Genomic DNA, 25,560 nt, shown 5'->3' with positions numbered 1-25,560 from the left:
TTAAAAAAAAAACAGGAACACTCTTGTACTTCTGTACAGTGGAAGCTTCTCCTTCTAAGATGTTCTTACATCCTGTCTTTATACTTCAGTTTATGCCTTTTCACTCATCCTTAACATTATCATAGGCAGACAATATTTAATGTATTATCTTAACTTTATTTAATAAGTAAGTATGCATTACATAAAGGTTGCAAGTCATTCTTGGTCCTGTGAAGAGGCAGGTGGTTAATCTGAAGCAAAATGAGAGCATGAATCCACAGTTATGTTGCTACTGAAATACTTCTTCTGGGTGTCTTGTATCGGTACAGTCTCCCTCAATACCCATTCAAAGCAGGCTTTGCTGTCACCTCTTCCTTCAGCTGAGGGATTCACAATATCTAAAGTCAGCTTGTAAAGAACGCTTCTGTATCAGAGGTAGTTTTATGCCTGCATTATAAATCATAGAAGACATTTGGTCGAAGACTCCATAAAAGGGGCAGAGGGAAATACCAGAGCTCAGAGTTGGAACCAATTATTTTTTCAAGCTAAGCATTGGCCATAGTAGCAAAAGTATCATCCAAATTTTGGAATAGCCTGCTCAGCTATTTAACATCAAAGCATGCAGTAGCCTATACAAATAACAGCTTCTAGAGGAAACCTTGAGTTTGGCTTAAGCACCAAGAACATTTTAAGAAGTGCAAAGTATATTTATGTGCAATGACTAGTGTAGTGAGCTAAATGATGGCTTCCCCCAAATATGCCCATGTTCTAATTCCTGGGACCTGTGATGTTACGTTATTTGGAAAAAGGGTCTTCACAGATGTGATTCAGTTAAGAATACTGAAATGAGATTTTTAAGTATAAACCAAGTGGGTCCTTAACGCCACAAGTGTTCTTGTAAGAGAGAGGTAAGAGGTAGATTAGATATATAGAAGCAAAAGTAATGTGAAAACAGAACAGAGAGAGATTTGGTCACAGCTAAGGAAAGAATGACAGTCACAAGAAACTGGAAGAGACTAGGACCAGATTTTCTTCTGGAGCTTCCAAAGGGAGTACAGATCTGCCAAGACCCCAATTTAGGACTTTCGGCCCCCCAAACAATAAGAGAATAAATTTCTGTTGTGTTAATTTATCACGTTTTGTGTATTGTTACAGCAGCCACAGGAACCTAAAACAGATTTTGGTAACAGGAAGTAAGGTACTCCTAAAATGAATAACTAAAAATGTGGAAGTAGCTTTGGAGTGGATAATGGATAGATGCTGGAAGAACTGTGATGCATTTGATAGAAAAATATACACTGCTGTTAGAAATATGAATGTTAAAGTTACTTCTGGTGAGCTCAGAAGGAACCAAGGAACATTTTATTGGAAACTAGAGGGAAGGTGATCCTTGTTATATAGTGGCAAAGAGCTTATCTGAATTATTTCTGACAGTTGTGTGGAAAGTGGAATTCGTTAGTGATGAAGTTGGGTATTGAGCTGAGATTTCCAAACCAAGTGTTGGAGGTAGGGCCCATTTTCTTCTTGAGCTTATAGTAAAATACAAGGGGAATGAGGTAAATCAAGGTAATAATTGTTAAGCAGAAAGGAACCAGCACTTGATAATTCAGAAATTTTGAGCCTATTCAGATGCAAAAGATGCTAAAATTAGCTGATGGCTATTAGGATAGTGCGCTCTAGAGATAAAGCCAACTTCTGGCTAGTGTTGAAGAGATTAGACATTGACTCATGGATCCACTCAACCATGTCAACAGAAGCCAAGAATAGAGATGGCATTATCCAGCAAAGATCTGTGAGGACTCTTATCTCAATACTGAATCAATCTGACATATATGGGAGGCCCACAAAGTTTTTGAGCAACAGTTTTAGCCTGGCCTGAAAAGGACCAAGACAGGACAGAATGAGAGATTGTCAGACTACCAATGTTTTACAGGCAAGAAAGAGGATGATGAAGCTGCAAACATGAGCTACCCTTCAGTATAAAAGGTCATTCTCAGAGCACAACTTCAGGTACAGAGGCAGAGGCCCAAGCAGGGGAACAGAGGCAGAAGTGGGCATAGAGACTTGATCCATGGGCCAAGAGGCCAGAACTGCAGACCTACAGGATAGAGTCCTGAAATAAGGAGGATTGTCACGCCAAGAAACCTAAGGGGACTTTGCCTGGTGGAATTTTGAAGGTCATCAGGCCATGTGACTTCTTTCTACTTTCCATTTTCCCTGTTTTGAAACAGGAATGTGTATAACTATTGCCCTGTGCCTGTTCCACCATTGTATTCTGGAAGCAGATACCTCATTTTGCTTCATTTATTCACATTTGGAGAGGAATTTTGCCCCAGGATTTTCATCTGTACCTGATTTAGATGATCTAGATGATGAGATTTGGGACAATTGAACTGATGATGTTTGGATGAAATTTTAGATTTAGAGTTGATGCCATAATGGGTTGAGACATTTGGGAATGTTGAGATGGAGTGAATATATTTTGCACATGGGACAGATACAAATTTGGGGGGCCAGAGGGCAGACTGTATTGGGCTGCAGGGGTGCCTCCAAAAAGGTTTGTCCACATCCTAACTCTCAGAACCTGTGAACCTTAATAGGAAAAAAGATCTTATAAGAGAGGCATAGGAAGATTAGATACACAGAGGAGAGAGTGATGTCAAGATGCAGGAGAGACAGATGTAGCCATCACCCAATGAAGGCCAATAGTCACTACATGTGGAAAGAGGCAAGGAAAGATTTTCCTCTAGAGACTTTGGAGGGAGCACGCCCTTCATTTTGGACATTTTGCCACAGGGACCATGACAGAATACATTTCTGATGTGTTAAGCCACCACGTTTGTGATACTTTGTTACAGCAGCCCAAGGAGATGAATGCAACTAATAAACATTTTAAGGACTTTGTATTTTTAAAAATCATTCTGAAGAAAATCTGCATAAATTGGTGCTTCTCACTGTGGCTGTAAAAAACCTAACAAAAGACTTCAGTATAATTTGGTTCTATACTAAAAATGTTACTATGTACTTTTTTGGTGATAATTTTCAATCTCAAACAAAATTGCAAATGGCTAAAGCAGGACCATTATAACTCTGGGAAGCAAATCCTTTAACTCAATTATTGGAACTTCATGAAAGACCCTGAAAGGTTTCCTACTGTTGTGAAAACCATGTGGGATTTGTCCAAATACAAATATATAATTTAGCAATAATAATATTTCATTCTTTTCACAAACTAAAAAATAAGGCAAGTTCACATCTTGAAGAGGTGATAACACATCAATATTTCTTTCCTGACCATCTTGATAATATGGCATGGCAAATGCCCCTAAATTTTAGTCAGGATTGATATTTCAAAATATCACTTTCCTACAGCCTGAAAGACTACCAAAGGACTCAGGCCATACCATGAAGATTTCAGAAAAGATTATGTTAAGTCAAAAATATACACATTAATTACTTACATAAATTTGTATATCTTTGTTGTTAAGAAAAAGTGTATGAAATTGTTATGTCCCTCAAACTTGTTTGTGTATGCCTATGTGTATCTTAAGATAGGATAAAACTGTAAAATCTCAGATACTGTTATTCTCTTTGATCTCTACTTTAGCAGTTTCAGAGATTTCTCAAATGTCATGCCCAAGTAAGAATGCACTGGAGGAAAAGGTAGCACTTTGAATCATTATACATCTATTTAAAGGAGACTGAATCACTGGTCACTTGTTTACATTATTTTTCAGATGGTGACTTGCCAAGCCAGTCATTTGTTCTTTCTGAATATCTATAATGTGCTTTGGAGAAGTAGAAATAGGATCTTCTATATAAGAAATATACATATAAGAAATTTTTTACATTAATGACAATCATCTGCATGGGTTAGTTTTAAGATTACACTCCAGAGAAGTTATACCACATTATTTCAACACATATTTTAAAGTAATAGACAAGTAAGTTAAGTTTAACTTCTATGCCTTCATCTATTTAAGAAAAATGTAGGGTTGTTTTGGCAGCATCATTCTAATTTGTTAATGTAAGGTAAGTAAGTATGATGATGATTGAGAAGTTCACTTAGTTACTGGGATGTGGAATTATTGTAGCAGGAGATATAAACATATACTTATATACACATACATACATATAATTATTTTCTTCTTCAGACCACCACAGTAGAATTGGAAAGGGGTATAGAAAGGGAGGTAAAACAGTTGACCTTTCAGACAGTTTTCTGCTGCCTGCAGAGAGAAATCTTTTTCCTCTCAGGTCTTTTAGAAACTCTATTCCCTGCTTTCATGGGGGTCATGGGAGAAAGAAACAATAGAAGAAATAACCACAGAGAACAGGAATCAATATTTACCTTTAAAAAATCTTAATAAAGGTAGCAGAATATTCAGGTTCATCCCAGAATAAACATTAACATGTGAGATTTTTTCAAAAAATAATCATATGGTATTTGTATAAAGTAGATATATGTGCATAATTAGAAAATACCTCTTTAAATAAAGTTTAAGTCACTTTCTCTAACTGCTTCTGTTAAACTCTGGTTTATTTTTAGCAAAGATAAGTGCCTGCAATATCATACTGAAACTCTAGATTAATGGTAAGTTTAATTTCAGCCAAAGCAGAGGAATCCATCAGCTTTCACTTGAGTAAGATTCTAAATAAATTCATAGGGTTGAAGCAGTACTTTTTTTTAGCTTCCAAAATGGCTTGTCTTACAGAGTACCTCTCCAAATCATTAATACACACATTTGCATTGGCCTTTTCTTTTTCTATATCACAGGAATCAGAAGCAGATATTGAATAAATCTTTCTATTCCTTTTTTTTTGGGGGGGGGTGACCTGCAAATTTGATTAACATTGTAATTTTTTGACAGATTGAATGTTTTTGAATTTCATATACATTTCATCATTATCATCAGGTCACACACAATAACAAATAATACACATCTTTACACTAAAATGGAACACATGTTTTATAATCCTTGTAACTGTGTTTGTATTAGTATAATTGTGAGAGGCATCTTGCAATAGCTTTACAAATACAAATACATGCTATTTCACCCAGCTTAGCTTGATCCTTGAAGAAATGAATTAATTTATTCTCTATCCCTTGAGTGGATATTTTGTTTTTCTCAAAATGTATGCTTTTGTTTACTTAAATATTTTCATATTCTTTGGCATCAGGATTCACTTAGATGAAATAGCTCCATTGTGGCGAGAGCGTGACCTTTCCAAAGGTACTCGTCTGTTATCTGTAAGACAAAAAGAACCAAAAACACGTGAGCTTTAGATCTTGGCTATTATACAATATTGGGTCAAGAGAGATTTTCAAATAGTCCTGAAAATCACTTCAAATGAATATGTAAATAAGTAACAAGGAGCCCAGATTCAAGGAGTTCATGGTACAGTTCCCAGGCTGAGTTTAAGAGTCCTGCAATCAGCAATAAATAACTTTCCTTGGTAAGTGAAATCAGAGTGATGGAAGAAATGGAAGAATTCTCTCAAGCACAGTCCCCTTGGAAATTGCAGGTGACAACAAAATTCTTTGGTAAAGATGTCAATTGAAAGGATCTCTGTACAGTGCCTTTTGTTGGAAAGCACTTCAATTTTCAATTCCCCATGAGTTTTCTTTTTTTTATCCCCATGTGTTTTCAATCTGTATATGGGCTACCTCTAGAGGACACCAGGAAGGCAGAGCAGAAAATAATTTTTATTGTTTAACGGTGATGGCAATATGTGCTAATCAAACCAGCTACTGAATCTTTACCTGATTGTATGATGTAAACATATCCAATACACCATACAAGTCATTATGGGAATGAATAATGAATAGGTCCTTTTCCCCTCACCCATTCCAGGAAGAATAATCACTGTAGAGATAACTGTTGGGACAAAGCTTAGAAAGCAAAGTTTAAAAGCACTGATAGTTGCTCAAAATAGTTTTAGCATTAATAGAAAAAAGGTTTACAGCTCTGCATTGTGATAATCACTACTATGTTATTATCACCTCTGTTTTATGTTCAGCTTAAACATAATTGATGTGGGTGAAAATCCCTTTCTGACAAAAGCATAATATACTTAGATTCTCTATTTGAAATAAGACTAGGTCCCTGGAAATAATGACAGCCACCAGCACTTACATAAATGCTAACACTTTACACTTGTTAATTTGCTAATTCACTCAACTCCCCTGGGAGGTAAGTCTATTTCATTCTATCCTATTATTTCTGCTTTAGTGATATAGGTCACACAGCAAACCATTAGGATGATAGGGGATTATAATGCAAAGTTAATGCCTAAGTATCAAGACTGCTTTGTTCAGAGATAGATGATGGGGCCTCCCAAGCGACTGACCACATCCTCCCTGAAATGATGATGCCTAAAGAACACATCTTGCCTGTCCCATTGGGAGGATGGACTATAAGAAGTGGTAACGTTTGCTGTGGTCCCTTTCTGCTCTGTGCTAGTGTCTCTGGAATGATTCCTGGTAGTCTGTTGTTAGTACACAGAAAAAAAGCTAACTAGCTTCTGTGATCTTGGCCTTGTTAATACCACATTCGACTGCATTAAGCCAAGCAGCCATAAGTTTAAAGTGCCTTATAAATGTAATAATATCATGGGGAGATGAGAAAGAAAGGTGTTTTCTCTATTCAGAGTTTTATCTGAGTGAAGGATTATTTAGACATTCATTGAAAGATACCATTTTAAAAAGTCATTATTTAGTTTGTGATACAGATTACAATTTCAGCAAAAAATGTGAAGATAACATTCCTAAATAAAGAGCTTATTTCTTAGATGTCAAGAGTTTGCATACAGATCGGTTTGGGACTTCTTAGAAAACATTTAAAATAAGATTATAATATAATCGTTACCAGTGTTTTGTTAGTATTTAAACATTCAGTGTTAAAAGCCATCAGATATAAGAATGACAGTTCCATTCTCAGAGGATTGTCCATCTCAAAAACGCTTGTGGCTTGGTGGTCCTGCACACAAAGGTCAATAGGAATTGCACTCAGGAATGCCACTGCCTTCCCATAGCATCACTCACAGCCCACCAGTTTTAAGACAAATACCATATTAAAAAATCCAGACTCGATCCAGAGTTAAGATGGCGGAGAAGTAGCAGCCTGAGACTACATCAGGTAACAGGAGATCAGCTCGATAGCTTATCTAAACATTGCAAACACCTACAAATCCAACGGGAGAGCGAAGAGAAGAAGAACAGCAACTCTAGAAACAGAAAATCAACCACTTTCTGAAAGGTAGGACTGGCGGAGAAGTGAATCTAAAACGACGGGAAGATAGACCGCGGGGGGAGGGGTCGGCTCCCGGCAAGCGGCGGAGGAACGGAGCACAAAATCAGGACTTTTAAAAGTCTGTTCCACTGAGGGACATTGCTCCAGAGGCTAAACCAGGGTGAAGCCCACGCGGGGCCAGCGTGGCCCCAGGCCCCGCAGGGTCACAGAAGGATCGGGGGTGTCGGAGTGTCGGAGAGCTCGCAGGTATTAGAACGGAGAAGCCGGCTGCAGAGACAGAGCCGAGGACTGAACTCTCAGCTCGGGGATACCTTGAACTGGTCACGGGCTGGGTGAGCTCGGAGCGCGGCTAGAGGCTGGGGATACGGGAGTGATTGGGTGCTGTCCTCTGGGGGCGCACTGAGGAGTGGGGCCCCAGGCTCTCGGCTCCTCCGGGCCGGAGACTAGGAGGCCGCCATTTTCATTCCCGTCCTCCGGAACTCTACGGAAAGCGTTCAGGGAACAGAAGCTCCCAAAAGAAAACCCGAGCCGATTACTTAGTCAGGCCGCCGGTAAGGGCGGTGCAATTCCGCCTCGGGCAAAGACACTTGAGAGTCAAAACAACAGACCCCTGCCCCAGAAGATCAACAAAATATCCAGCCAGGACGAAGTTCATCTATCAAGGAGAAAGCAGATTCAATTCCTAAGACAGCAGAGCAATTCCAGAGGAGGAGAAAGCAAAGCACGGAACTCATGGCTTTCTCCCCATGATTCTTTAGTCTTGCGGCTACTTCAATTTTTTTTTCTTTTTTCAATTTTTTTTTCTTTTTTCAATTTTTTTTTCTTTTTTCTTTTTTCTTCTTCTGCTAAATTTTTTAAAACTTTTACCCTATTCTTTTTTAACGTTTTTTGACTAGTTCATCTAAATATATATATTTTTTCTTTCTTTTTTATATTTTTTTATTTGTTTTATTTTTTTAATTATTTTCTTTTTTTTTTTTTTCAGAACCTGTTTTTATCCCCTTTCTCCCCCCCACAATTTGGGGTCTCTTCTGATTTCATTACAGCGCATTTTTCCGGGGTCTTTGCCACCCTTTTAGTAGTTTATTTGCTCCTTCATACCCTATTATCTGGACAAAATGACAAGGCGGAAAAAATCACCACAAACAAAAGAACAAGACACAGTACCGAAGGCTAGGGACCTAATCAACACAGACATTGGTAATATGTCAGATCAAGAGTTCAGAATGACGATTCTGAACATTCTAGCCGGGCTCGAAAAAGGCATGGAAGATATTAGAGAAACCCTCTCTGGAGATATTAAAGCCCTTTCTGGAGAAATTAAAGAACTAAAATCTAACCAAGTTGAAATCAAAAAAGCTATTAATGAGGTGCAATCAAAAATGGAGGCTCTCACTGCTAGGACCAATGAGGCAGAAGAAAGAATTAGTGATATCGAAGACCAAATGACAGAGAATAAAGAAGCCGAGCAAAAGAGGGACAAACAGCTACTGGACCACGAGGGGAGAATTCAAGAGATAAGTGACACCATAAGACGAAACAACATTAGAATAATTGGGATTCCAGAAGAAGAAGAAACAGAGAGGGGAGCAGAAGGTCTATTGGAGAGAATCATTGGAGAGAATTTCCCTAATATGGCAAAGGGAACAAGCATCAAAATCCAGGAGATGCAGAGAACCCCCCTCAAAGTCAACAAGAATAGGTCCACACCCCGTCACCTAATAGTAAAATTTACAAGTCTTAGTGACAAAGAGAAAATCCTGAAAGCAGCCCGAGAAAAGAAGTCTGTAACATACAATGGTAAAAATATTAGATTGGCGGCAGACTTATCCACAGAGACCTGGCAGGCCAGAAAGAGCTGGCATGATATATTCAGAGCACTAAACGAGAAAAACATGCAGCCAAGAATACTCTATCCAGCTAGGCTATCATTGAAAATAGAAGGAGAGATCAAAAGCTTCCAGGACAAACAAAAACTGAAAGAATTTGCAAACAGCAAACCAGCTCTACAGGAAATATTGAAAGGGGTCCTCTAAGCAAAGAGAGAGCCTAAAAGTAGTAGATCAGAAAGGTACAGAGACAATATACAGTAACAGTCACCTTACAGGCTAATAATGGCACTAAATTCATATCTCTCAATAGTTACCCTGAATGTTAATGGGCTAAATGCCCCAATCAAAAGACACAGGGTATCAGAATGGATAAAAAAACAAAACCCATCAGTATGTTGCCTACAAGAAACTCATTTTAGATGCGAAGACACCTCCAGACTTAAAGTGAGGGGGTGAAAAACAATTTACCATGCTAATGGGCATCAGAAGAAAGCTGGGGTGGCAATCCTTATATCAGATCAATTAGATTTTAAGCCAAAGACTATAATAAGAGATGAGGAAGGACACTATATCCTACTCAAAGGGTCTGTCCAACAAGAAGATCTAACCATTTTAAATATCTATGCCCCTAACGTGGGAGCAGCCAACTATATCAAACAATTAATAACAAAATCAAAGAAACACATCAATAACAATACAATAATAGTAGGGGACTTGAACACTCCCCTCACTGAAAAGGACAGATCATCCAAGCAAAAGATCAACAAGGAAATAAAGGCCTGAAATGACACACTGGACCAGATGGACATCACAGATATATTCAGAACATTTCATCCCAAAGCAACAGAATACACATTCTTCTCTAGTGCACATGGAACCTTCTCCAGAATAGATCACATCCTGGGTCACAAATCAGGTTTCAACCGGTATCAAAAGATTAGGATCATTTCCTGCATATTTTCAGACCACAATGCTCTGAAGCTAGAACTCAATCACAAGAGGAAAGCTGGAAAGAACCCAAATACATGGAGACTAAACAGCATCCTTCTAAAGAATGAATGGGTTAACCAGGAAATTAAAGAAGAATTGAAAAAATTCATGGAAACAAATGATAATGAAAACACAACAGTTCAAAATCTGTGGGACACAGCAAAGGCAGTCCTGAGAGGAAAATATATAGCGGTACAAGCCTTTCTCAAGAAACAAGAAAGGTCCCAAGTACACAACCTAACCCTACGCATAAAGGAGCTGGAGAAAGAACAAGAAAGAAACCCTAAACCCAGCAGGAGAAGAGAAATCATAAAGATCAGAGCAGAAATCAATGAAATAGAAACCAAAAAAACAATAGAAAAAATCAATGAAACTAGGAGCTGGTTCTTTGAAAGAATTAATAAGATTGATAAACCCCTGGCCAGACTCATCAAAAAGAAAAGAGAAAGGACCCAAATCAATAAAATCATGAATGAAAGAGGAGAGATCACAACTAACACCAAAGAAATACAGACAATTATAAGAACATACTATGAGCAACTCTACGCCAACAAATTGGACAATCTGGAAGAAATGGATGCATTCCTAGAGACATATAAACTACCACAACTGAACCAGGAAGAAACAGAAAACCTGAACAGGCCCATAACCAGTAAGGAGATTGAAACAGTCATCAAAAATCTCCAAACAAACAAAAGCCCAGGGCCAGACGGCTTCGCAGGGGAATTCTACCAAACTTTTAAAGAAGAACTCATTCCTATTCTCCTGAAAGTGTTCCAAAAAATAGAAATGGAAGGAAAACTTCCAAACTCATTTTATGAGGCCAGCATCACCTTGATCCCAAAACCAGACAAGGATCCCACCAAAAAAGAGAACTACAGACCAATATCCTTGATGAACACAGACGCAAAAATTCTCGCCAAAATACTAGCCAATAGGATTCAACAGTACATTAAAAGGATTATTCACCACGATCAAGTGGGATTTATTCCAGGGCTGCAGGGTTGGTTCAACATCCGCAAATCAATCAATGTGATACAACACATTAATAAAAGAAAGAACAAGAACCATATGATACTCTCAATAGATGCTGAAAAAGCATTTGACAAAGTACAGCATCCCTTCCTGATCAAAATTCTTCAAAGTGTAGGGATAGAGGGCACATACCTCAATATTATCAAAGCCATCTATGAAAAACCCACTGCAAATATCATTCTCAATGGAGAAAAACTGAAAGCTTTTCCGTTAAGGTCAGGAACACGGCAGGGATGTCCATTATCACCACTGCTATTCAACATAGTACTAGAAGTCCTAGCCTCAGCAATCAGACAACAAAAAGAAATTAAAGGCATCCAAATTGGTAAAGAAGAAGTCAAACTATCACTCTTCGCAGATGATATGATACTATATGTGGAAAACCCAAAAGACTCCACTCCAAAACTGCTAGAACTTGTACAGGAATTCAGTAAAGTGTCAGGATATAAAATCAATGCACAGAAATCAGTTGCATTTCTGTACACCAACAACAAGACTGAAGAAAGAGAAATTAAGGAGTCAATCCCATTCACAATTGTACCCAAAACTATAAGATACCTAGGAATAAACCTAACCAAAGAGACTAAGAATCTATACACAGAAAATTATAAAGTACTCATGAAAGAAATTGAGGAAGACACAAAAAAATGGAAAAATGTTCCATGCTCCTGGATTGGAAGAATAAATATTTTGAAAATGTCTATGCTACCTAAAGCAATCTACACATTTAATGCAATCCCTATCAAAATACCATCCATTTTTTTCAAAGAAATGGAACAAATAATCCTAAAATTTATATGGAACCAGAAAAGACCTCGAATAGCCAAAGGAATATTGAAGAACAAAGCCAAAGTTGGTGGCATCACAATTCCGGACTTCAAGCTCTATTACAAAGCTGTCATCATCAAGACAGCATGGTACTGGCACAAAAACAGACACATAGATCAGTGGAACAGAATAGAGAGCCCAGAAATCGACCCTCAACTCTATGGCCAACTCATCTTTGACAAAGCAGGAAAGAATGTCCAATGGAAAAAAGACAGCCTCTTCAATAAATGGTGCTGGGAAAATTGGACAGCCACATGCAGAAAAATGAAATTGGACCACTTCCTTACACCACACACGAAAATAGACTCCAAATGGATGAAGGACCTCAATGTGAGAAAGGAATCCATCAAAATCCTTGAGGAGAATGCAGGCAGCAACCTCTTCGACCTCAGCCGCAGCAACATCTTCCTAGGAACAACGGCAAAGGCAAGGGAAGCAAGGACAAAAATGAACTATTGGGATTTCATCAAGATCAAAAGCTTTTGCACAGCAAAGGAAACAGTTAACAAAACCAAAAGACAGCTGACAGAATGGGAGAAGATATTTGCAAATGACATATCAGATAAAGGGCTAGTATCCAAAATCTATAAGGAACTTAGCAAACTCAACACCCAAAGAACAAACAATCCAATCAAGAAATGGGCAGAGGACATGAACAGACATTTCTGCAAAGAAGACATCCAGATGGCCAACAGACACATGAAAAAGTGCTCCACGTCACTCGCCATCAGGGAAATACAAATCAAAACCACAATGAGATATCACCTCACACCAGTCAGAATGGCTAAAATTAACAAGTCAGGAAATGACAGATGCTGGAGAGGATGTGGAGAAAGGGGAACCCTCCTCCACTGTTGGTGGGAATGCAAGCTGGTGCAACCACTCTGGAAAACAACATGGAGGTTCCTCAAAATGTTGAAAATAGAACTACCCTATGACCCAGCAATTGCACTACTGGGTATTTACCCTAAAGATACAAACATAGTGATCCGAAGGGGCACGTGTACCCGAATGTTTATAGCAGCAATGTCTACAATAGCCAGACTATGGAAAGAACCTAGATGTCCATCAACAGATGAATGGATAAAGAAGATGTGGTATATATACACAATGGAATACTATGCAGCCATCAAAAGAAATGAAATCTTGCCATTTGCGACGACGTGGATGGAACTAGAGCGTATCATGCTTAGTGAAATAAGTCAATCGGAGAAAGACAACTATCATATGATCTCCCTGATATGAGGACATGGAGAAGCAACATGGGGGGGTAGGGGGATAGGAGAAGAATAAATGAAACAAGATGGGATTGGGAGGGAGACAAACCATAAATGACTCTTAATCTCACAAAACAAACTGGGGGTTCCTGGGGGGAGGTAGGATTGGGAGAGGGGGAGCGGGCTATGGACATTGCGGAGGGGAGACGAACCATAAGAGACTATGGACTCTGAAAAACAACCTGAGGTTTTTGAAGGGTCAGGGGTAGGAGGTTGGGCAACCTGAGGGTTTTGAAGGGTCAAGGGTGGGAGGTTGGGGGAACAGGTGGTGAGTAATGGGGAAGGCACGTTTTGCATGGAGCACTGGGTGTTGTGCAAAAAGAATGAATACTGTTACGCTGAAAAAATAAATAAAATGGAAAAAAATCCAGACTCAGAGCATTAAATGATGTGATGTCAGGACTCACTTATTGGTAGCATTTGGTATGAGAAAATAAAACTTCAGGTGAAAATGAACTCAGGAAAGGACAGTGAAGCTTTTAGAATGCAGGATAAGCACTAGTTCAAGGCCCAAATCTAGCTCTTGGCATGCACAGGAGAGAATTATTCTATATTTCCTCCCTCTCTCCCTTCTCTCAATCTGTCTATCTCTTTATATATTTTTGGTACTAAACTGATCCCTATGTTAATGAGATAATTATAAGAGGAAGCAATTCTGAAAAGGTTACCATGTATTTTTGAAATGTCAATGTATGGGGAGGAGTCAAGATGGCGTAGAAGGAGCAAGCTGAGACTACACCAGGTAGCAGGAGATCAGCTAGATAGCTTATCTAAACAATGCAAACACCTACAAATCCAACGGGATATCAAAGAGAAGAAGAACACCAATTCTAGAAACAGAAAATTGACCACTTTCTGAAAGGTAGGACTGGCGGAGAAGTGAATCCAAAATGATGGGAAGATAGACTGCGGGGGGAGGGGCCGGCTTCTGGCAAGCAATGGAGGAATGAAGCACAAAATCAGGACTCTTAAGTCTGTTCCACTGAGGGACATTGCTCCAAAGGTTAAACCGGGGTGAAGCCCACGCAGGGTCAGCTTGGCCCCAGGTCCCACAGGGTCACAGAAGGATCAGGGGTGTCGGAGTGTCACAGAGTTGCAGGTATGAGAACAGAAAAGCCAGCTACAGAGACAGAGCCGAGGAGTGAGCTCTCAGCTGCAGCTGGGTGAGCTCGGAGCACGGCTGGAGGCCGGGGATGCAGAAGTGATTGGGCACTGTTCTCTGGAGGCGCACTGAGGAGTGGGGCCCGGGCTCTCGGCTCCTCCGGGCCAGAGACTAGGAGGCCGCCATTTTCATTACCGTCCTCTGGAACTCTACGGAAAGCGTTCAGGGAACAGAAGCTCCCAAAAGCGAATCTGAGCGGATTACTTAGTCCTGCCCCCCGAAAGGGAGGTGCAATTCTGCCTCGGGCAAATACACTTGAGAGTCACTACAACAGGCCCCTCCCCGAGAAGATCAACAAAAAATCCAGCCAGTACGAAGTTCACGTACCAAGGAAAGCAGGTTCAATACAAAGGACAGCAACGGAATTCCAGAGGAGGAAAAAGCAAAGCACTGAACTCATGGCTGTCTCCCCATGATTCTTTAGTCTTCCGGTTCCTTTTTTTTTTTTCAAATTTTTTTTTCTTCTACTGCTGAATATTTTTTTAACTTTCACCCTTTTCTTTCTCTACGTTTTTTAACTAGTTTATCTAATATATATATTTTTTCTTTCTTTTTTATATTTTTTCTTTATTTGTATTCTTTTTTAATTTTTCCTTTTTTTTTTCTGAACCTCTTTTTATCCCCTATCTCCCCCCCACGATTTGGGGTCTCTTCTGATTTGGTTAAAGTGCATTTTTCTGGGGTCTTTGCCACACTTTTAGTATTTACTTCATCCTTCATATACTCTTATCTGGACACAATGACAAGGCGGAAAAATTCACCACAAAAAAAAGAACAAGAGGCAGTACCGAAAGCTAGGGACCTAATCAATGTAGACATTGGTAATATGTCAGATATAGAGTTCAGAATGACGATTCTCAAGGTTTTAACTGGGCTCGAAAAAGGCATGGAAGATATTGAGAAACCCTCTCTGGATATATAAAAGCCCTTTCTGGATAAATAAAAGAACTAAAATCTAACCAAGTTGAAATCAAAAAAGCTATTAATGAGGTGCAATAAAAAACGGAGGCTCTCCTGCTAGGATAAATGAGGCAGAAGAAAGAATTAGTGGTATAGAAGACCAAATGACAGAGAATAAAGAAGCCGAGCAAAAGAGGGACAAACAGCTACTGGACCACGAGGGGAGAATTTGAGAGATCAGTGACACCATAAGACAAGACAACATTAGAAAAATTGGGATTCCAGAAGAAGAAGAAAGAGAGAGGGGAACAGAAGGTCTATTGGAGAGAATTATTGAGAGAATTTCCCTAATATGGCAAAGGGAACAAGCATCAAAATCCAGGAGGTACAGAGAACCACCCTCAAAATCAACAAGAATAGTTCCACACCCTGTCACCTAATAGTAAAATTTACAAGTCTTAGTGACAAAGAGAAAATCCTGAAAGCAGCCTGGGAAAGGAAGTCTGTAACATACAACGGTAAAAATATTAGATTGGCAGCAGACTTATCCACAGAGACCTGGCAGGCCAGAAAGAGCTGGCATGATATATTGAGAGCACTAAACAAGAAAAACATGCAGCCAAGAATACTCTATCCAGCTGGGCTATCACTGAAAATAGAAGGAGAGATAAAAAGCTTCCAGGACAAACAAAAACTGAAAGAATTGGCAAACACCAAAGCAGCTCTACAGGAAATATTGAAAGGGGTCCTGTAAGCAAAGAGAGATCCTGAAAGTAGTAGAACAGAAAGGAACAGAGACAATATACAGTAACAGCCACATCACAGGCAATACAATGGCATTAAATTCATATCTCTCAATAGTTACCCTGAATGTTAATGGGCTAAATGCCCCAATCAAAAGACACAGGGTATCAGAATGGATAAAAAAACAAAACCCATCAATATTCTGCCTACAAGAAACTCATTTTAGAACCGAAGACACCTCCAGATTTAAAGTGAGGGGGTGGAAAACAATTTATCATGCTAATGGACATCAGAAGAAAGCTGGGGTGGCAATCCTTATATCAGATCAATTAGATTTTAAGCCAAAGACTATAATAAGAGATGAGGAAGGACACTATATCCTACTCAAAGGGTTTGTCCAACAAGAAGATCTAAGAATTTAAATTATCTATGCCCCTAATGTGGGAGCAGCCAACTATATAAACCAATTAATAACAAAATCAAAGAAAAACATCAATAACAATACAATAATAGTAGGGGACGTTAACACTCCCCTCACCAAAATGGACAGATAATCCAAGCAAAAGATCAACAAGGAAATAAAGGCCTGAAATGACACACTGGACCAGATGGACATCACAGATATATTCAGAACATTTCATCCCAAAGCAACAGAATACACATTCTTCTCTAGTGCACATGGAACATTCCCCAGAATGGATCACATCCTGGATCCTAAATCAGGTCTCAACTGGTATCAAAAGATTGGGATCATTCGTGTATATTTTGAGACCACAATGCTCTGAAGCTAGAATTCAATCACAAGAGGAAATTTGGAAAGAACCCAAATATATGGAGACTAAACAGCATGCTTCTAAAGGATGAATGGGTCAACCAGGAAATTACAGAGAACTGAAAAAATTCATGGAAACAAATGATAATAAAAACACAACGGTTCAAATTCTGTGGGACACAGCAAAGGCAGTCCTGAGAGGAAAATATATAGCGGTACAAGCCTCTCTCAAGAAACAAGAAAGGTCTCAAGTACACAAAGTAACCCTACACCTAAAGGAGCGGGAGAAAGAACAAAAAGAAATCATAAACTCAGCAGGAGAAGAGAAATCATAAAGATCAGAGCAGAAATCAATGAAATAGAAACCAAAAAAATAATAGAACAAATCAATGAAACTAGGAGCTGATTCTTTGAAAGAATTAATAAGATTGATAAACCCCTGACCAGACTTATCAAAAAGAAAAGAGAAAGGACCCAAATAAATAAAATCATGAATGAAAGAGGAGAGATCACAACTAACACCAAGGAAATACAGACAATTATAGGAACATACTGTGAGCAACTCTACGCCAACAAATTTGACAATCTGGAAGAAATGGATGCATTCCTAGAGACATATCTGAACCAGGAAGAAATAGAAAACCTGAACAGGCCCATAAACAGTAAGGAGATTGAAACAGTCATCAACAATCTCCAAACAAACAAAAGCCCAGGGCCAGACAGCTTCCCAGGGGAATTCTACCAAACATTTAAAGAATAACCAATTCCTATTCTCCTGAAATTGTTCCAAAAAACAGAAATGGAAGGAAACCTTCCAAACTCATTTTATGAGGCCAGCATCACCTTGATCCCAAAACCAGACAAGGATCCCACCAAAAAAGAGAACTACAGACCAATATCCTTGATGAACACAGATGCAAAAATTCTCACCAATATACTAGCCAATAGGTTTCAACAGTACATTAAAAGGATTATTCACCACGACCAAGTGGGATTTATTCCAGGGCTGCGAGGTTGATTCAACATGTGCAAATCAATCAATGTGATACAATACGTTAATAAAAGAAAGAATGAGAACCAGATGATACTCTCAATAGATGCTGAAAAAGCATTTGACAAAGTACAGCATCCCTTCCTGATCAAAAACTCTTCAAAGTGTAGGGATAGAGGGTACACACCTCAACATCATCAAAGCCGTCTCTGAAAAACCCACCGCAAATATCATTCTTAATGGAGAAAAACTGAAAGCTTTTCCGTTAAGGTCAGGAACATGGCAGGGATGTCCATTATCACCACTGCTATTCAACATAGTACTAGAAATCCTAGCCTCAGCAATCAGAAAACAAAAGAAAATTAAAGGCATCCAAATTGACAAAGAAGAAGTCAAACTATCACTCTTCGCAGATGATATGATACTATATGTGGAAAACCCAAAAGACTCCACTCCAAAACTGCTAGAACTTGTACAGTGATTCACGGAAGTATCAGGATATAAAATCAATGCACAGAAATCAGTTGCATTTCTGTACACCTACAACAAGACAGAAGAAAGAGAAACTAAGGAGTCAATCCCATTTACAATTACACCCAAAACTATAAGATACTTAGGAACAAACCTAACCAAAGAGGCTAAGAATCTATGTGCAGAAAACTATAAAGTACTCATGAAAGAAATTGAGGAAGACACAAAGAAATGGAAAATTGTTCCATGCTCCTGGATTGGAAGAATAAATATTGTGCAAATGTCTATGCTACCTAAAGCAATCTACACATTTAATGCAATCCCTATCAAAATACCATCCAATTTTTTCAAAGAAATGGAACAAATAATCCTAAAATTTATATGGAACCAGAAAAGACCTCGAATAGCCAAAGGAATATTGACAAAGAAAGCCAAAGTTGGGGCATCAGAATTCCAGACTTCAAGCTCTATTACAAAGCTGTCATCATCAAGACAGCATGGTACTGGCACAAAAACAGACACAAAGATCAATGGAACAGAATAGAGAGCCCAGAAATAGACCCTCAACTCTATGGTCAACTCATCTTCGACAAAGCAGGAAAGAATGTCCAATGAAAAAAAGACAGTCTCTTCAATAAATTGTGCTGGGAAAATTGGACAGCCACATGCAGAAAAATGAAATTAGACCACTTCCTTACACCACACACGACAATAGACTCAAAATGGATGAAGGACCTCAATGTGAGAAAGGAATCCATCAAAATCCTTGAGGAGATCACAGGCAGCAACCTCTTTGACCTCAGCCAAAGCAACATCTTCCTAGGAACATCGGCAAAGGCAAGGGAAGCGAGGGCAAAAATGAACTATTGGGATTTCATCAAGATCAAAAGCTTTTGCACAGCAAAGGAAACAGTTAACAAAACCAAAAGACAACTGACAGAATGGGAGAAGATATTTGCAAATGACATATCAGATAAAGGGCTAGTATCCAAAATCTATAAGGAACTTAGCAAACTCAACACCCAGAGAACAAACAATCCAATCAAGAAATGGGCAGAGGACATGAACAGACATTTCTGCAAAGAAGACATCCAGATGGCCAACAGACACATGAAAAAGTGCTCCACGTCACTCGGCATCAGGGAAATACAAATCAAAACCACAATGAGATATCACCTCACACCAGTCAGAATGGCTAAAATTAACAAGTCAGGAAATGACAGATGCTGGCAAGGATGCGGAGAAAGGGGAACCCTCCTACACTGTTGGTGGGAATGCAAGCTGGTGCAACCACTCTGGAAAACGGCATGGAGGTTCTTCAAAATGTTGAAAATAGAACTACCCTATGACCCAGCAATTGCACTACTGGCTATTTACCCTAAAGATACAAAAGTAGTGATCCGAAGGGGCACGTGCTCCCAAATGTTTATAGCAGCTTTGTCCACAATAGCCAAACTACGCAAAGAACCTAGATATCCATCAACAGATGAATGGATAAAGAAGAGGTGGTATATATATATATTATATATAACGGAATACTATGCAGCCATGAAAAGAAATGAAATCTTGCCATTTGCGACAATGTGGATGGAACTAGAGGGTATCATGCTTAGTGAAGTAAGTCAATTGGAGAAAGACAACTATCATATGATCTCCCTGATATGAGGAAGTGGAGATGCAACATGTGGGGTTAGGGGGGTAGGAGAAGAATAAATGAAACAAGATGGGATTGGGAGGGAGACAAACCATAATGACTCTTAATGTCACAAAACAAACTGAGAGTTGCTGGGGGGAGGGGGGGTTGGGAGAGGGGGAGTGAGGTTATGGACCTTGGGGAGAGTATGTGCTATGGTGAGTGCTGTGAAGTGTGTAAGCCTGGCGATTCACAGACATGTACCCCTGGGGATAAAAATACATTATATGTTTATTAAAAAAAAATAAATGAAATGTCAATGTACAACCTTATTTATGGAAAAAAGTGCCATTAGAAACAATGGCAACAATTACTAATCTGGATTTTGTGATCAAATTACAACTTTCTGCATTTATTTTATTTTTTTAAAATATTTTATTTATTTATTTTACAGACAGAGATCACAAGTAGGCATAGAAGCAGCTAGAGAGAGGAGGAAGCAGGCTCCCTGCTGAGCAGAGAGCCGGTTGCAGGGCTCGATCCCAGGACCCTGGGATCATAACCTGAGCCAAAGCAGAGGCTTTAACCCACTGAGCCACCCAGGCGCCCAACTTTCTGCATTTATATTAAAACTATTTTAGATGAAAAATATACTCTACTCTAGATTTGTATGGATCAGGCAGAAGGTATAATTTAAAAGATAAAATGTTTATAAATATAAATACATAAACTCATCTTTTTCCACATTCTTAATCACTTGTAATCTAAAGATGAAAATTTTCATGCTCAAATTCATGTCTTATTTGAGGCAAAGAATTAGAATCAGTGAATTTTTTTAAATAAAAATTCTGTAATTATAGTATTAAATACTAATGGGTAAAAATCTCGCATGCCCCTCATAAGGTAAGGGCAGATAGTTGATGGCAAATTTAGAGAAAGTAAATGTTATATATTATTGCTGTCAGAGATGATAAAGTAATTTGGGTGATTTGAGAGCGACTGTATTTCCTATATGGAGATGTAGATGGAGGAAGTGAATGCCCATGTGATGATTTGAGAGTTATGGGAGATCAAGAATGGCCCTAATTCACTTTTTTTTTTTAAATTTGTTTATTTGAGAGAGAGAGAGAGAGCACACATGTAAGAGAGAGCACACAAGAGGGAGCACAAGCTGGGGTGGAGGGGTGTATGCTGGGCAGAGGGAGAGGTTGAGAAGCAGGCTCCCCACTAAGCTGGGAGCCTGATGTGGGACTCAATTCCAGGACCTTGGGATCATGACCTGAGCCAAAGGCAGATACTTCACTGACTGAGCCACCCAGGTCCCCCCAAATTCACTTTTATAACTAGTATTATTCTCCCAACATTACTGATACTAGAATAGTTTAGATGGCAAAAATAGGGGCCTCACCTCCAAAAAGTCACTAGTTTAAAACATATGTACTCACCTGAGATGACGTGGAGGTCTCTGTTAACAAATAGTGGCTTCTCTTTCCAATTTGCCTGTTGTCTTTTTGGAGACCAAAGAAAGGAAGAAGGGGGGAGACATCTATCTATGTTTGTATACTTATAGGAGATGTTGTGCAATGAGATATAGGAAAACATATTTTATTAGAAGATGGGGTCTTTCTGTGCTTTCATTTTCGTAATGTATGAGGTAACTTATGGTAGTAAGAAAGCCTGCAGTGTCTAATATATCCTCATGATGTAAGAATTCATTAAGAAATTCTATTGTTTGTGGGGCACCTGGGTGGCTCAGTTGTTAAACATCCCTGTTTGGCTCAGGTCATGATCCCAGGGTCCTGGGACTGAGACCCACATGAGGCTCCCTACTCAGCAGGAAGCCTGCTTTTCCCTCTACTACTCCCCCTGCTTGTGTTCCCTCTCTTGCTGTCTCTCCCTCTGTCAAATAAATAAATAAAATCTAAAAAAAAACCCCACATTCTAAAAGCACTACATTTTTAATCCCCCCTCCATGTTTTATGTATATGTCATATGTTGTATCTTTTTACTTGTGAGTCCCTTAACTATTTTTTAAATAAAGTTTATTTTACTATGTTTGTCTTTGAGACTTTATACTAGCTTTATAAGTGATTTACCTACTACATTTACTCTATGCTTGCTTTTACTTAAGAAATTTTTTTCCTTTCATAATTTGCTTCCAATTATGGCCTTTTCCTCTTAAAGAAGTCCCTTTAACATTTCCTGCAAGGCCAATTTAGTGGTGATAAAGTCTGTTGTTTGTCTGAGAAACCATCTCTCCTTCAATTCTGAATGATAACCTTGTCAGGTTATCTTGGCTGCAGGTTTTTACCTTTCAGTACTTTGAATATATCATACAATTCTCTTCTGGCCTGCAGAGTTTCCACTGAAAAATCAGATATATGGGATGTCCCTTATATGTAACTTAGTTGTTTTTTCTTGCTGCTTTTAGGAATCTCTCTTTAGCTTTAATCTTTGATACTTGAATTAATACATGTCTTGGTATGGATATTTTTGGATTTATCTTGTTTGGTCGTTCTCTGTGATTTTGGACCTGGATGTCTGTTTCCTTCCCCAGGTAGAGAAGTTTTCAGCATTATTTCTTCAAATAAGCTTTCTGCCCTTTTCCCTCTTAGCTCCCTCTGGGACCCATATAATGTGATTGTTTGTACATCTGATATTGTTCCAGAGTTACCTTAACCTGTCTTCATTTTTAATTTTTTTTTAAAGATCTTATTTATTTGTCACAGAGAGAAAGCTCTCACAAGCAGGGGGAGCAGCAGGCGGAGGGAGAAACAGCCTCTGTTTCTGTCTCTCTGCTGTGAAGGGAGCCTGATGAGGGGCTTGATCCCAGGACCCACCTGCCCTCATTTTTTAAAATAATAATTATTTTATTATTATTATTATTACTTTTTATCTTGAGTGTTTTCTATGACCTTGTCTTCCAGATCACTGATCTCTTCTTCTGCATACTCTAATCAGTTGTTCATTCCCTCTAGTTGGTTTTTCATTTCAGTTATTACATTCTTCAACTCTGATTGGCTCTTTTTAATATTTTCTGTCTCTCTGTTGAAGTTCTCATTGAGTTCATTCACTCTTCCCTCAAGTCCAGAGAGCATCTTTAGGACCATTACTTTGAACTCTTTATTAGGTAAACTGCTTATCTTCATTTCATATAGTTATTTTTTTAAAGTTTTGTCTCATTCTTTCATATAGAGCATATTTTTCTGTCTTCTTGCTTTGTTTGACTTTCTGTGCTTGTTTCTATGAATTACATAGAATAGTTATTTATCTTAGTTTTAAAGGGAAAGCCTTGTGTAGGAACATCTCTATGTGTGTCTGGTTGCTTTGGCTGGCTGCCTGCAGCTGTAGCAGGCACTGAATGTGGGTCTTGGGGCAATATGCACCAGGGCCACCCTAGTGGGATGGCTGGAGCTGAAGTGGGTTAGGGGTCCTGGGGAGGGTGGCGCGGAACATAGGGCATGTTGGCGGGACATCTGGAGCCAAAGCAAGTGCAGGTTGGGGCTCCTGGGGCATTCCTCCTGGGGGAACCCTGGCAAGATGGCTGGAGTAGAAGCAGGCATGGGCCAGGAGGTCCCAAGATGTTCTGTCCAGGTAGCTTCCTGGCTGTATAGCAGGAGCTACAGCAGGAATGAGCTAGGTGATCCTGGGGTGCTCCTTGCAGGGGTTATCCCGGTGGGATGGGTGGAGCTTAGGTGGGCAAAGGCCAGGATGTCTTAGTGCAACTCCAGGCAGGGGGGCCCTGGCTGGGAAGTCCTCAGATGCTCCATTAATGGGGTGTCCTGGCAAGTCCTCTGGAGTTGAACTGAGTGCAGACATTCCGTCTCCCAGTATATGCTTGACTGGCATCACATTGGGGGTAAGGCTGAGGCTGATGTGGGCTATGGACACAGGACTCACTGGGGTGGAAAGCTGGCTAGGGTAGCTGGACCTTGCTTCTGTCTGCATATCAAAGTGGAGAGGAAATGTAAATGGCACCTGGCCAGTACCTCTGACCCCAGAGAGAGCATTCCACCAAGCTTTCCTGCCATTTGGCAGATGCTCTAGGGCTGGTTCCTTTATATTCTAGTTTCCCTTTTAAACTAGAGCTTTTATTCTGTGCCCCAGAGTGGAGGAATCCTCTCTGAGGCCCTGAGTACTATCCCTTCCCACTGCAGTTTGCAGCATCCGGGTGGGGTTCTCATAATTACCATGCTTCCATTTCTTATGTTATTCTTTTGTTGTGCATAAGTTGTTCAGTCAGCCTTTAGTTCTTCAGGAGGAATTGCTCTGTATGTAGATGTAGATTCAATGTGTCTATGCAGGAGGTGAGTTCAGGGTCTTCCAATACAACTATCTCAGACTAGAACTTGTTTTTATTCTTTTTATATAGCTAAATCTATTGATCTTTTACACTGTGATCTGTCCCTTTATTTTTAAGTTAGAAAACCTTTCTCTAGCCAGAGACATCTGATTAACATTCAACTGTCTCTTCTGTTTTGTAAGGTTGCTTTTTTTCTCCACATTTATCTACTTAAATGATCTAGAATTTATTTTGTTGTACAATGTCAGGTAAGTTTCCACATTGATTTTTTGTTTTCTTTCTTTCTTTTTCTTGTGGAGAGAAAATGGGCTACCCCAGAACCCTTTGTTGAATAATCATGAATTTCTACACTGATTCATGCAACCTCTTTTCATATGTTAAATGATCTATACTCATGTACATTTCTGTTTCATTGACCTAAACATCTTTCCAACTATTTTGTGCCAATACCTACTCCCCTCCCCCAAGGTTATTTTTATTTTTATTTTTTTAAATACTTTTTCAGTGTTCCAAGATTCATTGTGAATGCACCACACCCAGTGCTCCATGCAATACATGTCCTCCTTAATACCCACCACCAGGCTCACCCAGCCCTTTCCCTCCAAAACCCTCAGTTTGTTTCTCAGAGTCCACAGTCTCTCTCATGGTTCATTTGCCCCTCTGATTTCTCCCAGCTCACTTCTGCTCTCCTTCTTGCAATGTCCTCTGTGTTATCCCTTACACTCCACAAGTAAGTGAAACCATATGATAATTGACTCTCTCTGCTGTGCCAATACCTTCTGATTTCATTCATAATATATTTTAATATCTGGTGGAGGTAATCTTCCATAATTTATATTTTATTTCAACATGTAATTTTAGGAAATATTTTGGAACTCTACAGCATGTTATAATCACACATCTTGAAAACAACATAGCTTGAAATATTAACCCAATGGGTACTAACTAGTCTATCATAGTAAGGATAGGCAGATGTCTGTTTGTTGCGTGCCAATGAGTCAGGTGATGCTAAAGTCTCTAATGATGTTTTTGTTTGTTTATTTGTTTTTATCCCAATGATGTTTTAAAGAGTTCTTTTCAGGTTCTTCATTTTCTTAAAAACTTAAAAAACCTCCTTCCCTGTCTTCTGATCACTTTTTCTGCCAGCTGACCACTTTTCTTCTGGAAATACAGCACAGGCCAGCACTAAGGAAAAGAGCAAAACCAATTCTATAAGAGATTTTTAATATGCTTATTCTCATTATTTTTGCCTTGTCAAAAATTTGAATTGGAATTAAGGATATAGTTTTGTTGGCTGTTGATAAAGTCTAGTGCTTGAAGTTTGTAAACCTTATTTTATCACACATTTTATACTATGTTTCATAAATTTGGCTTCCACTAGGTACTAACA

At 39.1% G+C, this 25,560-nt stretch overlaps 1 protein-coding gene across 3 annotated transcripts in view; it reads right to left on the bottom strand.

Moving 5' to 3' along the window:
• Positions 1 to 4,346: 4,346 nt before the first annotated feature.
• DIAPH2 (diaphanous related formin 2) overlaps positions 4,347 to 25,560 on the bottom strand; it is a 1,125,504-nt gene continuing 1,104,290 nt past the window's right edge. For all 3 annotated transcript variants that reach the window (XM_045995095.1, XM_045995096.1, XM_045995097.1), the window contains one exon: positions 4,347 to 5,228. In XM_045995095.1, coding sequence (XP_045851051.1) covers positions 5,164 to 5,228 — 65 coding nt within the window. In that variant the 3' untranslated portion in view covers positions 4,347 to 5,163. The remainder of the gene's footprint in view (positions 5,229 to 25,560) is intronic.

This window comes from Meles meles, chromosome X (assembly GCF_922984935.1).
Source record: "Meles meles chromosome X, mMelMel3.1 paternal haplotype, whole genome shotgun sequence".
In the NCBI taxonomy this organism is placed as follows: Eukaryota; Metazoa; Chordata; class Mammalia; order Carnivora; family Mustelidae; genus Meles; species Meles meles.
Note: the sequence above shows the minus strand (reverse complement) of the source record. Positions and strands in the feature narration are given on the sequence as shown.